Consider the following 15158-nt stretch of genomic DNA (forward strand, 5'->3'; position numbering starts at 1 on the left):
ACAGTGGCCAACCAGGTGCCTCTAGGAAGCCCACAAACAAGATGACTGCAGCAGCATTGTCCTGACTGTGTTCCACAGCACCTAATATAATAGGCATGCTCCTCAGATACTGGAGAGAATAAGGGTTCATCATGACTCGTGTCCATTTTTACTAGTAGCCCTGGATAGCCCTCTCCTCCATGAACATGTCCACTCCCCTCTTCAAGCCTTCCAAGTTGGCAGCCATCACCACGTCCTGGGGCAGGGAGTTCCACAATTTAACTACGCATTGTGTGAAGAAATACTTCCTTTTATCTGTTTTGAATCTCTCACCCTCCAGCTTCAGCAGATGACCCCCGTTCTAGTATTATGAGAGAGGGAGAAAAGCTTCTCCCTGTCCACTCTCTCCATTCCATGCACAATTTCATAGACTTCTATCATGTCTCCCCTTAACCGCCTTCTTTCGAAGCTAAACAGTCCTAAGCGTTTTTACCGCTCCTCTTAGGGCAGTTGCTCTAGTCACCAAGATCAGCTGGCCTCTCTTACCTTCCTTCCCCTCCCCTTTTTTTCTCCCCTTACCTTCCCCCCTCTCCCTCTCCCCCTCCTTCCTATCTCTACTCCTTGGAGGACCTTGAAATTCTGGGTTATTGTTAGTCACCTGTTTACCACCATTGTGGTAAACCAACTCACCACTGAGATTATTTATTCTATAGTAGGTATGCAATTTGAATGCCATATGTTAAGTGAAATTAGGATTTATGGTTTTAAATTGTATATTTTAACCTATATATTATATATTTTACACTGTAATGTGTTATTGTTGGAAGCTGCCCTGAGCTCAGCTGTTACAAATCCAGGATCTTGGTTGGGTTGAAAATAGGGCAATACCAGGGAAATAGCATGTTGATCCTGGGTTGCATATAACACAGGGAGCTAACTTGTAAGCAGTGCCTTCTCTAACACCATGTACACTTCGGCTTCCAGATCATAAGAATATAAGAAAAGCCCTGCTGGATCAGACCAAGGCCCATCAAGTCCAGCAGTCTGCTCACACACTGGCCAACCAGGTGCCTCTAGGAAGCCCAAAAGCAAGTCGACGGCAGCAGCATTATCCTGCCTGTATTCCACAGCACCTAATATAATAGGCATGCTCCTCTGATCCTGGAGAGAATAGGGATGCATCATGACTAGTATTCATTTTGACTTGTAGCCATGGACAGCCTTATCCTCCATGAACATGTCCACTCCCCTCTTAAAGCCTTCCAAGATCCTCTCTGTCATCCCTGGGAGATCCAGCCTCCTCATTGGCATATTTACAGGCTTAACCTTCACAAACGCAGCTCTTCGAAACAGGCTGCTCCGTGTTGGCTGCCCCTTGGGTCAGAAGCTAGAAAGAAAAGACTTCAAACAAAAGCATTGCAGATAATAAGGCCAAGACGAGAAGCTACAAAGATATTACGGGATTCTTCACCTGGGCACTTCCTGTCAGCTCTTCCTTGCGTTCTCTCCCTTCCGAGCAGTCTTGTATTCTTTTTCTCTCCCCACCCAGTAGGCCTTGAAACCAAAAAATGCATGTAGCTGGGAATTGGGCGGGTGGAGGAGGTTAGGGATTCGGCCTGATTTCCTCTGGGCTGCTGACTCTTCTGCAAGTGTGCAAACCCACCCCTCTTTCCCATGATCACCACAGAAGCCATGTTGGAACCTGCATTTGCCATAATAACATCCTGTTCTACCTCGAGGAATGTCTTTTTCCTGAATAAAAACAGAGGCATGTTTCACCCTTACTCATCAGGTTTTCTTGTAGGATTGAGAAGAATAAGAGGATCCCTCCCATGTAGGATGATTCAGTAATGTGGCATATATGTCCTGACTGGAAACAGGCCAGGACAGAACAATAACTCGTGCAGAGATACAGTGGGCAGCTCCATCTGAGATAGAACAGTTAATACCTGGATTGTAGCACACTGGCAACACTCTCCCTGCACAGACATTTGGAGTTGCTGAACTACAGAGGGTATCTGAGCTCTACCAGCATGAGGGAATTATTCCACTGTGTATAGATATGATATCTTTTCACCCTTCCTTCATTAGGCTGGTTTTATCTGCTATTTTTAAAAAGTTGTACAGCAGTATTGTTCCACGCACAATCCAAAAGCAAGAAGGAAATCCGTGTAATAGCTCTTACTAGGACCACTTTGACAATTTGGTTGGTCCACATAAAAGGCATCACATAGATTTTGTTCTTGGTTTTGGATTATCTCCCGTCTGCCACAGTTAATTTTCAGTCCGTTTCTGTGCTGCCTCCAGTTTCCTTGAAGGCAGAAGACTTAGATATAAACAGAAATTTTTAAAATTTCTCCCCCCACCCACATCCTGGGTTTATACGCTCATGATTTGACCTGGGTCCAGTGATGAATGTGAAACCCTGTTTTATTTTTGTTTTATTTTTTCAAAAAGACACACTTTCTCTGAACTGGTGACTGTCTTTTCAAAGCATCTGTCCTGTTTTTGGAGGGGGGGGGGTCCAAAAGGAAACGTTGAAAATGCTGACTCGGCTTCCCTTCCAGTTCAAGAAAAAGTGTTCGGAGTTTTGGCCTGTCTTGTGACTCGGGTCCATCTTGACCCCCTGCTCGAATCCCGACTGACCCTGGTGGTGCTTGTTGTTCTCCTGTCTCTTAGGTGGGGCACAGCAGCTTCCTCTCGCATCCCTAACTTCCCTCTTGTGAGATGCCACAGCGCGTTCACTCACCTTGCGATGTCTCTTCCCACCCTGAACAGCACTGGCATCTTCCTTGTGAGGGTGAGGTAAGTCTGTTCAAACCACAGCACAGTAATTCCCCAGGGGTGCAGCGCCTTTTCAGCGTTCTCATCGGGTAACCTGGAGGCTATCGTGTGAGTGCGCCGAAAAGGGTCAAAGTGGTCTTGCGTTACCCCCGCAGGGAAGGAAGCTCCAGTGCTGTTCAGGGATGGAAAGTTATCTAGACAGTGCATGTGGGAATGCCCCTGTCTCTTTCATAAGGCGCCTTCTGCTCCTCCCGTCGTCACTGTCCATTTTCCACCCTCCTAACATTTTAGAGGAGGTATTTAGGCCTTTTTCTTAAGCTAGCTAACATTGACAGGTCACGTGTTAGATGCATGGGAGCAGTTACAAAAGACAGCCTGCTGACATGTCCACACCAAAGGCCAAACTACACCAATACGTTTGGCCACAAGTCAAGTTGTGGTTGCCGTGATCTGACTCGCTTTTGGCTGTGGGGATCTTACTTCTCCAAGCGCCTCCAATGTGGCTTGGAACCCAGAACATGGGGGTGGGGGTGGAGCTCCAGCCTCCCCCCTCCACTGTCTTCCTGAGCCAGATCGGTCAGCGGGGCGTTTTGCTTCATTGTGTGGTTGCACAGGTAGTAATCGGTGTGCATTCAACCCTGCAATGGGGCAAATAACACTGCCCCCGGAGCCATTGCAGCTCGCACAAATGGTGTGTTTGGGGCAGGCTGGAGCCCCTCCTTCTCCAGGTGCCAGGGCCCCAATCCCAACTGGGCCCTGTGCTGCTTGGGGAACTAAATTGCCACCTGGCGGCTGAGATAACAGGCTGGGTCAGGAAAGCTGGAAAACCCTGATCCAACTCGTGGCCAGACATTCTATGTAGCTCAGCCCTCGCTCAAAGGTGCTGGGTGACCGGGTTCATCTTGCTCTTGCATGCCTTCTGAATAGTCTCATTTGCAATAATTAGCATTTCATGAGCAGTACAAAAGAGAACTGTAAATAATCAAATTTCCCTCAAAAGCATGTTGCTGAAAGGATGTTTGTGCAAAGAGTGTTCTGTATTCTCTACGCTCCTCAGTTCTCCTTAGTGTATTTTCTGCCAAATTGGACAAATGCCCCTTCTCAAACTTTCAGTTTGAAGCTTGGTGTTTTTGCTTTTAGTTATCTACTACCTCCCTCCCTTCTCCCTCCATTCTCTGTTCAAATGGAGAGGATATAAAGAGAATGCAGAGGCGACAGGGCTTAAACGCAAGCGGTCCGAAGGTACAGTAATTGCAGATTTGTCTTCTTGTTTCCTTCTTGCATAGGAAGTTTTCTGTTGTAGCGAGCGTCTTTCAGTGTAGCGTGTTAGATAACCTTGTGCTTCCATGTCTGCATGGTGTCGATATCTTCTTCCAAAGCAGAGCTGGAGGAAGAAAGTGTTGTGCATCTTAGAGAGAAGACCCATGCTTCTTTGAGTATAGAGAAAATTAGTGGCTGTCAATGTCCTAACAGTGTGTACTAACTGTTCATTAGGAACCAAAAACATTTGGTGTATTATCAGCACCATGCGATGGGCATTTTTTCCATTTATAGAAAAGATTATACTTGCTCTGGATTGCACACAGCTACTTTCAAAAGGTTGTCAGAGTATCCGTGAATTCTATCCCGAGATGTTTTCAGAGGGTAGCCGTGTTGCTTTACAGTAGAACAGCTAGATTAGAGTGCAGTAACACCTTAGAGACAACCAAGATTTTTAGGGTATGAGCTTTGGAAAGTCAAAGCTCCCTTTGTCAGATAAGCTCCCCTAAAATCTTGTTGGTCTCTAAGGTCCTACTTGACTGGAATCTAGCTATCCAGAGATGTGTAACAAGTGGGATCTAGGGGTACATCTCCAGTTCTCTTTCCCTGTTCAACAGTGAAGCTAACTGAAATGGCCAAGTCACTGGGTCACAATTTAACTTCATTTAAACGATTACTATGGAGATGAATGAAAGAATAACCCAGGTTAAAAAGCCAGCACAATGCAACAAATGCAAACCGGTCTTGAAAGTTAGCTTTCCTGTATGGTATTTTACGTGTATGGTGATTGTTTTTAGGATTTTTTTGAAAAGAGGAGTAGTTACTAGCCCAAGTGTCCTTCCTCACCACCAGGCAATCAAGAAATTGATTTGTTGCCCTGTTTTGCCCATTTTGTCAAGAATAAAAGCAGGGTTCCTGAAGGATAAAAGGTGAAGCATGCTGTAGAATAGCTTGGCATTCCCCCCCAAGTTCTCCCACCTTGAGTATAACACAAAAATGCCCTTCTAAGTAGCTATATGACCTCTTGCTCATTGCCTATTACAGATCCAATCAAACAACCTTTTGGGAACTTCCCTCACTGCTTAGGCTTCTCATTGCCAGCATCATAGTGCAAGGGCTGCTTCCACATGGCAGTGATTCTCTGTGTAGCTTTCATTGCAGAGGCTTCACAGTGGCAAGGGAGCATCCACATGGCATTCTAACCAGTACTTTTCTTCAGTACCACACAGTGGCTACACAGAAAAACTCATAATTGTAGGCTCACCATACGTACCATTTTGAACGGGACAGTCCCGTTTTTTATCATATTTCCCACCCGTCCCGTCTTTTAAATTAAAATCTCAATTTTGTCCCGTTTTGCACCTCATTACACTTCCAGTGTTTGTTTCCTTCCGTTCTGACATTTCTTATGCTGCATGCAGGCATGGCTGGGTAAATTCTCATAGAAAAAGGGCTCCTAATCGGGTTACACTACACGGAACTTAGCTCTGCCTCCCCATTCCAAGAGTGTGAAGGAAGGAGGAGAGGAGAAGGAAGGGAGTGACAGGGAGAGGGGCTTCTGGTCCTTAACAGCTAGCAATGATAGCAGGGCTATCGAAGTCCTTCCTGCGTGCAGCAACAGGGAGCAAGTCAGGAGAGCTAGAGAGGCTGAAAATGGACCATCCAACAGGAATCGGCAGATATCTGCTGCTGAAAGGATAGCAGGTGAAAAGTTGTAAATAGGCTAATAGCGCCCAATGGTAAACTGAATATGTTTATGTAATAAAACTTTTTTATCATCTTGCTTTTTCTTGAATACAGAATATTCCATAACCCCTGTCCCGTTTTTGTCTCAAGGAAATATGGTCAGCCTACATAATTGACATATCCTTTATCATGCTAACAAAAAAAATGAAAGCTGATTCAAAGGAGATTTTTACCATCTCCTTTGAATCAGCTTTCATTTTTTTGTCAAAGTAATCTTTGGCCCCTTTTCGTTGCAGAGATATAAGGGTAAAGGCATATCCATAAAAGGAGCTAGAGACTTGCTTTATTTTTTTAATGAAAGCTAGAAATTCAAAAGAGCTAGCAGATTGTTATAATGCTATAGTGCTACAGGTTGAGTTTCCCTTATACAAAATGCTTGGGACCAGAAGTGTTTCAGATTTTGGTTTTTTTGCCCAGATTTTGGAATATTTGCATATATAATGAGATACCTTGGGGATTGGACCCAATTCTAAACACGAAATTCATGTACGTGGTGTCCACTTGCGGCGCTATGTCGGCGCTCAAAAGGTTTTGGAGCATTTCGGATTTTGGGATTAGGGATGCTCAACCTGAATGTCAGTTGCCGAATTTTTGATGTTCTCTGATGCAAGGGGAATGGCAGCCATGGGGGGTGGAAAAAGAAGCTGGTGTCAATGTGGGTGTGACTCGCAAAATATGCACCTTCCTATCCGCAGAGCATGCAAACACACTGATCTTTCCAAAAGGATTGTACCAAACCAGGTTTGGGAAAATTGCAGCAAAGTGGGAGAAAACATTGAAGTAGATAATTTGATGTCCTCTGAGTCTCAGAGAAGAGAAACCATGACATCTTATTAGCGGGCGTTTCCTTTTCCTATGCTCAGGGGTAGGCAGGATCTGAAACTTTCACTTCCTGCCCTGTGCTGGAAACGCCCCCCGACTTCCAGTTCTAATCCTGCCTCAGAGGGATAAGCATCATCAAACGAGCTCCATAGCTAGGCTTTGAGCTGAATCCTATCTTTCAATTTTTATTCTTCTACTAAAACCCCTACAGTTTGTTTCTCCTGTACCTTAGTACCCTCTGTGCTCCTGTCTTCTTCCCCGCCCGCCCCACCCATGCCTGCACATTTTTTCCCCTCATGGAGGAAAATGGCGGCAATCTCAGAGAACTCCGGAGAGGAACTCCTCTCAGGGGATGAAGCGGTGGATATGGGGCTCCTGCCTCCTTGCCGCCAAAAGACGGCACAAGCAAGCGGGGGGAAGGTTAAGCGGCACCAGGAGCCGGCCGCAGCAGCGGCGAAAGCAAAACGAAGGCAAACGACCAGAGACTCTAAAAATGGCGCGGAAAAGGCGCGCGCTGAAGAAACGGCTGCCAAACCTCCCCGTTTTTCCCTGCAAGGTGACGAGGGTGAGAGTGAGAAAACAGCCCGTAATGCCGACCCCGCGGGAGATTCTGCTACGGGCAACGGAACTGGCACAGTACAAACCTCTCTTTCCCAATTTATGGTGGCGGGGGGGGGGGGGCGAGCAAACAGGGAATGATTGACCTAATGCGAAGAGCTCTCAGAGAAGAGTTTGCACTCCTGGGCGAGTCATCCTCTAAGGGCCCTGCGAGTTACAGGGCTTCTTCCCCCTCAAGATCAGTATGATCAGAGCCCATAGCCCAAGGTTCAAGATCAGTACAATCAGAGCCCATAGCCCAAGGTTCCACTAGTGCCTGGCCAAGAGAGAGAAGACAGCGAGTTCTCCTCTGAGGAGGAGCAAGAGGAGGGGACCCAGAACCAAGACCCTCATCCCCGCTTATTTGCAGGGGAGGACTACCAGTCATTTTTATGCAAAGTCATGGCAGTCCTTGACCTCCATGAGGATGAGGACACTGAGGCCATCAAAAGCAAGGCGAAATTTAGGGGATCCAAGGAGTTCTTTACCAGGCTGCAAACCAAATCACGATCAGTGCCCTTCCCAGAGTATTTTGAGGACCTGGTTAAAGCTGAATGGCAAAAACCCATGTCTAATAGGCAGATACCAGCCTCGGTTAAAAAGCTGTATACCCTGGAACCCAGGGCCATGTCCTTGCTGCAGGTACCACTAGTAGAAGCGCCAGTGACAGACCTCCAGTCCTCGGGCCTAATATCTGAGGATGGGGCAGGGACCCTGGACAGAAAAATTGACTATGCTGCCAAAAAGGCACATGAAGCCGCAGCTCTGTCTATCCAAGCGTCGGCCACCGCCGCCCTAGTGGCCAGAGCCAGTATTATGTGGATTCGGAAAATTATAGATTTACTCCCACAGGATAACAAGAGAGTCTTGGATGGCCTAAACCGCCTTCTGAAGGCCTCCAACTTCATGGCTGATGCAACACTGGATTCCCTGTCCTTCACTGCAAGATCCTTGGCGGCATCATGTGCAGGCAGGCGGGCTGCCTGGATTAGATCTTGGTCGGCTGATTGCGGATCAAAGTCCATTCTGCTAGGGTACCTGTTTGAAGGTGGGAGATTATTTGGCCCAAAGCTAGATGCCATTCTTATAGAAACCAAAGACAAGAAAAAGGCCTTACCCAAATACATTAAAAAGGATGGGAAGCTAACCGTTTCCCACTCCTTTCATCCCTTCAGAATGACGCACTTCATGGCACGCCCCAGACCAGATGGAAGGCGAAATACCTGGAGCTCTGGATGAGGAACCTTTAGGAGAGGGTCCAGATTTGGCAAGGTCTCCCAGTTCAACAGCCAGGGAGCGGACAAAGCAAGCAGATTCGGCGACAAACAAAGTAAACAATGACTCCAATCTGCCCACAGTTGGAGGAAGGCTTCAGTTCTTTGCAGAAGCATGGACCTCCTCAACATCAGATGCCTGGGTACATCGGCTGATATGTCAAGGCTACACGATAGATTTTAAACGGCTTCCCCCAAATCGATACCTGGCCTCCCCAGTCTCTCGGAACCCAGACAAGGCACTTCGGATCCAAAGGGCCATTCAACATCTTCTGGAGATTCAAGCAATAGAACACGTTCCAGACTCAGAACAGTGCACCGGGGTCTACTCCTTTTTCTTTACGGTGCCCAAAAGAAATGGAGACTGGAGGGCCATTCTAGATCTGAAGTTCCTCAACCGTTTCGTACGCCAGAAACACTTCAGAATGGAAACCCTCCGATCCATAGTGGAAGCACTGTGACCACAAGCATACCTTATATCTATAGACCTGACGGAGGCGTATCTACACATCATGATACACCCATCCCATCGCAGGTATCTACGGATCACCCATGGTCAACTTCACCTCCAGTTTCGAGCTGATATCGAGAAATCACACAGAGATAGTCAGTCGGACCTTACAGTGAGGGGAAAAGGTATTTGATCCCCTGCTAAATTTGCCCGTTTGCCCTCTGACGAAGAAATGACCAGTCCATAATTTTAATGGTAGGTTTATTGTAGCTGTGAGAGACAGAATAACAACAGGAAACCCCCCAGAAACCCAGAAGACAAAAGTCAGAGATTGATGTGCATTATAATGCGTGAAATAAGTATTTGATCCCTTTGCAAAAGATGACTTAGTACTTGGTGGCAAAACCCTTGTTTGCAATTACAGAGGTCAGATTTTTCTTGTAGGTGGCCACCAGGTTTGCACACATCTCAGAAGGTATTTTGTCCCACTCCTCTTTGCAGATCCTCTCCAAGTCAGTAAGTTTTCGAGGCTGATGTGTAGCTACTCGAACCTTCAGCTCCCTCCACAGATTTTCGATGGGATTAAGGTGTGGAGACTGGCTAGGCCACTCCAGGACCTTAATGTGCTTCTTCATCATCGTTCTCATGATCATTGCAACTCCACAAGATGAGATCTTGCATGGAGCCCCAGACCGAGGGAGGTTGACAGTTAGCTTGGGAGCCATGCTTTGACGACCCGTGACTTAGGGTATTCTGCCGATGTCGTATCCACCATGTTGGAGGCCAGAAAATTGTCAACAAGGCGCATCTATAGCTTTACCTGGAAAGCATTTGTCCGCTGGTGCAACAGAAAATACCTGGATCCTCTGGCCATTTCTACAGCTAACCTCCTGAACTTGCTGCAGGATGGTCTACTCTTGAAGCTAAAATCGTCCACTCTGCGCAGACAGGTGGCGGCTATAGCTACCGTGGTCACCCACCTAGACGGATATGCTACGACGCAACATCCTCACATCACTACCTTTTTGAAGGGGGTGTCATACCTGACCCCTCCCACAGTCCACAGATTCCCCACCTGGAGACTAAACGTAGAGTTAAATGCCTTGACTTTACCACCATTTGAACCATTGAGAGATGTAGCGCTATCATTCCTGCGTATGAAGGTCATTTTCCTCGTTGCGGGGACATCAGCAAGGAGGGTTTCAGAGTTGGCAGCCCTCTCATCGAGAGATGGCCTCTGGATATTCCGTACTGACAAAGTCTTTCTTCGCCCAGACCTGACTTTTATACCAAAAGTGAACTCAAATTTTCACAGACAGCAAGAGTTAACCCTGCCGACTTTTTGCCCAAATCTGGAACATCCAAGGGAGAAAAACTGGCACACCCTGGATGTGAGGAGAGCGCTCAAAATCTACTTAAAACGAACTAAACCATTCAGATCAGAAACCTCTTCATATCCATTTCTCCTCCAAGTAAAGGACTCAAGATGACGAATACATCAGTCAGCAAATGCATCAAGCAATGCATACAACTGTGCTATCATCACTCGGGTGTACCCTGGCCACAGGGGATTACAGCACACTCTGTACATAGTGCAGCGACTTCGGCAGCCTTTGATAAGCAGGCCTCAGTGGAAGAAATCTGCAGAGCAGCCGCTTGGACAAGCCCTTCCACCTTTGTAAGGCACTACAAAATCAACGCTTATGCCTCTGCAGATGCATCATTCGGGAGGAGAGTTCTACAGCAAGTGGCGATGGATAATTGATCCCACCCAAAATTCACAGCTCTTGAAAATCCTTCTAATAAGATGTCCTCTGAGTCTCAGAGAAGAGAACGGAGCCTTGGCTTACCTGTGAGGGCTCCTTCTTCTCTGAGCGAAGAGGACATCTTGCCCACCCAGGGTGAAGACTAATGAGAAGTACACGCCACAGTGGTGAATGGCATGATACAAGCACCAGGGATTGCTACCATTTACTCCGTTCTGAGTGTTTTTCCCCTGGTTCCTAACATTGCATGTTATTCATGTTGCTTCTTACAGTTGCATGTTATTCGTGTTTTTCTTGTTACACAGTTGTACACAGTTTTGTTGCCTTCATGTTTCTTGAATTACCGTATTTTTCGCTCCATAAGACGCACTTTTTTCCTCCTCAAAAGTGAGGGGAAATGTCCATGCGTCTTATGGAGTGAATGCCGGCTGGGCGCGTGTGCGTCGGGACGGCGCGAGCCGGCGTTCCCCGCTCTGACGGCCAGCTGGGAGGCGGGCGGGGCCGCACAGTGCCGGCTGGGTGTGTACGCCAGCTCGCTCTGTGCGGCCCCTCCCGCCTCCCAGCTGGCCGTCGGGGCGGGGAACGCCGGCTCGCGCCGTCCCGACTCACACGCGCCCATCCGGCTTTCGCTCCATAAGACAAGTTTTTAGAGGAGGAAAACAAGATTTTTCCTCCTCTAAAAAAATAGGTGCGTCTTATGGAAAGGTGCGTCCTATGGAGCGAAAAATACGGTATATGTATTATATGTACTTCCTGTTCTATTTCTGCTTTGGAAGTCCTCAAACTGGAAGTTGGGGCGTTTCCAGCACAGGGCAGGAAGTGAAAGTTTAAGATCCTGCCTATCCCTGAGCATAGGAAAAGGAAACACCTGCTAATAAGATGTCCTCTTCGCTCAGAGAAGAAGGAGCCCTCACAGGTAAGCCAAGGCTCCATTTTCCACATAGGGCAGGCTGTGTAGTTTCCCTATTGCTGTTGCAGCCTCCAGTACAGCACAGCGACAACCAGGCTTATATATGAACACATGAAACTGCATTATCCTGAATCAGACCCTTGGTCCATCAAAGTCAGTACTGTCTAAGACCGGCAGTGGCTCTCCAGGGTCTCAGGCAGGGGTCTTTCACATCACCTACTTGCCTAGTCCCTTTAACTGGAGATGCCGGGGATTGAACCTGGGCCCTTCTGCCTGCCAAGCAGATGCTATACCACTGAACCACAGCCCCTCCCCAAAGTGCCCCCACATACACCACTGAGGCATATTCTTTTTTTAATTGTCAATTCAGTATTTTTATATTGTTATAATGATATAACAATCTGTCTACTGGGTTCTGTGAATTCCTAGCTTTCAGTTTAAAAAGTAAGCTTTCCGTTGCAGAGATGCCTTTTCCTTAAAACTCCACAGTGAAAAGGGCTAGATGTTTACTTTTTAAAGATGAAAGCTAGGCAGCAGAGAACCTGATGCACAATTTGTTATAACAATATTCAATTACTGAATTAAAAAACAAAATAAGCCCCCAGTGGCAGGGAGAGGAAATGGCCACTGGACTAACTTTGCCACCCACACGTGGCCGCCATGCAGATTTTGCTGGAATTTCCCCCAAAACTTCACAGCAAAATAGGCTTGGGAGAGACTGAAGAAAAGCTGCAGAAACCCCAGGAGGTGCACGAGCATACTAAGACACTGTGGAGAAACAGGGTTTACAAAACCCTACTTACTGCATCAAACCCAGGGCAATAACTCATATGGAAATGGCCATGTGGACATTAAAAAAAAAAACAAGACGACCACTCTGGTCGGGATGCCAAAGTGGAGCAAAACCTCCATGTGGAAGCAGCCTAGAACATTTTCTTTTTAGCCCTTGGAAAATACTATGTCCTTTGCTGGTAAAGAGGCAGTTCAAAAATCTTTGGGTATCTCATAATGTTTCCAGCCCTGCAACTTCAAATAGCAAAGGGAAGACGTTTTCGTGCAACCAACATGTTTGAAACTCCTTAGGTAGGAACGTAGATGGGAGGCAGGATGCAAAATAGAAAAGCCACAAGTGGGAAGAGGATTGAGGGCAGGCATGCTTCCTTCTCCTCTTCCACTTTAAATGTCCCGGACCCAAAGATGATACATCTGAAAGTATGCTTGCGTTTGGTACACTGGTATGTCATACTGAGTTGGTTCCCTACTAATTTCTGTCTTAATTTTTACCATTATGCACTTGAGATTTTCCTCAAATTATTACCATTTTCAAATTAGAACCATTTTCCTTGCTTTTGCTGTAGAACAATTCCATGTGAGTCTTTTGTACCTGCAGTATACATGAGCCATCTTGTTTCTCTCTGTTCCATCGGGGAAGTGTAGTGCTAAGTCATAAATCTTTCAGAATGCTGGATGCTCAGCACCAGATCTGTAGGGTTGTTCTGCTCCATCTTGGCTACCTTACTGCACTGCTGTTTTGGGGAGCATCTACAAGACATTCTCCTCTATTCATCCTGCTTCCCTATTTTCCCCTGCTGTGCTGCAGTCTTTCCCAGACCTGGTTTGATACAATCTTTTTTGAAGGATCGCAGTGAAAAGTGCTTCTGAACTCCTGCCTACATTGATACAATTTTCCTTATCTCAGTCCCCACAGCTTTCCCCTCTGGGCTTTTTTAAAACAAACTGGCAATAGCTATAGCATTGTATCATTACAGTGATCAATTCCAACAATGTACTAGCTCACGGCTGGTTTATTGGGACTTCAGGACGCCATCTTGGGTTCTTCTTGAATTTTAGAGGTTTGGTCATGGGCACTGAATGGCGGAAGGCCAACTAGGGAAATGAGCAGGGTGGAAGTAGGATCTCTGACCCTATGAAGCTCTGACCCCTGGTTTCTGAGCTTTCAGCTCACATGGCTCAGTATGAACCGATTTCCCTGATACTTTATGGACTAGAGGGGGGGGGGATCTAAAATGAGGTTCTTGTGATTCCAAATGCTGTGCCTGGGTAGCATGCAAATCATGGAAATGCTGTCTTGTGCTCACCTTTCATGTTGGTACCCCACCTTTGCTCTGCCTGCCTTTGAGGGAAGTCTTGCTGCAGACATTCCTTCAGCTAAAGGGAGTCCTTTTTTGCTACAGCTATCCATAGCTTGAAGCTGAGCCGCACCCACGTGGACTGGCATAGTGTAGAAGAAGTCTATCTTTACAGTGATGCGACAACTTCGAAAATTGCAAGAACCGTCACTCAGAAGCTGGGGTTTTCCAAAGGTAAGCCTGTTCGAGTTGCTTTTAATGGGTGCCGGCACTCATCTTTCCATACAAGTTGACTTTATTCTCTTGTTAAACTCATGTTCACCAAGAACCTGAAGACTGAAATAGTTTTTCATTAATTTTCTTGTGTAAGGATGACTGGATGGCCCTGGTTAGCCAGACAAGGCCGGCCTTGGTTAGTACTTGGATGGGAGACCACCAAGGAAGTCCAGGGTTGCCACGCAGAAGCAAATGATGGCAAAACACCTCTGAATGTCTCCAGCCTTGAAAACCCTTTAAGGGGTTGCCATAAGTCAGCTGCAACTTGACCGCACTTTCCACTCCACTCCCCCTAAGGAAGACTGTTATGTTGGTTCCCCAGTCTAAAATGTGTGGTAGCCTCTGTCACCAAATCGTAATGGTTTAAAGCAGGGATGTTGAACTCAGTCGTTACTCAAGGGCCAGATATGACATAAATGTCACTTGGTTGGGCCAGGCCATGCCTTGACAGCCCAGATCGGGACTGGGGGGGTGGGGGCTGCCTCAGCTGGTGAGCCCACAGTGGGCTCGCCAGCCCAGATCAGGATTGGGGGGGGGCTGCCTTGGCTGGCTCATGGGCCAGATAAGAGCTCTCAAGGAGCCAGATCTGGCCCACGGGCCTTATGTTTGACACTCCTGGTTCAAAGGATTTGTATGCCTTCACCCCAGGGGTTCTGCTAGTCTAGAAAAACAGCTCAGCTTGTGGTTTGCTGTCTTCAGTCTTTTCCTTCTGCTTTGTGGCAAGGAATAGGGAATGCAGCATTCCACAGGCCAAAACAATTTAAAATAACAAAGGGCTTTGGAAGAACAATGGCCTTTGAATTCCTAGCATTAAGTTAACAAAGGCACAAAGATTCCTGATGGGCTCAGAGCCTTCTTGTGAGTAGGCAGGGAGAATTCACACTTTCTCATGCAAGCTTTCTCATGCCAGCTGTTCATGCCTCCTTGGGAGACCTGCTTAACTCTTGGTTTAGGCTGAGCATGTAGTGATAGCTGCAGGCTTTAAATGGAGGTTGGACAGACAGATTCACAGAGGAGAGGTCTATCAATAGCTGCTAGCTGTGGTGACTAAGGGAACCGCCACAATCAGAGGCAGTAGACTTCTGAATCCCAGTGCCAGGAGGCAACATCAGGGGAAGGCCTCGGCCTCTATGCCCTCTCGTTGGCCCTCCCTCCAGAGGAACTGGCTGGGCACTGTGTGAGATGGGATGCTGGAACAGATGG

At 47.0% G+C, this 15158-nt stretch overlaps 1 protein-coding gene across 1 annotated transcript in view; it reads left to right on the forward strand.

Moving 5' to 3' along the window:
• The window catches only part of DDHD1 (DDHD domain containing 1), a 56277-nt gene that overhangs the window by 23852 nt on the left and 17267 nt on the right, over nucleotides 1-15158 (forward strand). The window contains exons 3-4 of the mRNA XM_056851129.1: nucleotides 3904-4005; nucleotides 13785-13913. Of these exons, the coding sequence (XP_056707107.1) occupies nucleotides 3904-4005; nucleotides 13785-13913 (231 nt within the window). The remainder of the gene's footprint in view (nucleotides 1-3903; nucleotides 4006-13784; nucleotides 13914-15158) is intronic.

The sequence above is a fragment of the Euleptes europaea genome, chromosome 6 (genome assembly GCF_029931775.1).
Source record: "Euleptes europaea isolate rEulEur1 chromosome 6, rEulEur1.hap1, whole genome shotgun sequence".
Classification (NCBI taxonomy): Eukaryota; Metazoa; Chordata; class Lepidosauria; order Squamata; family Sphaerodactylidae; genus Euleptes; species Euleptes europaea.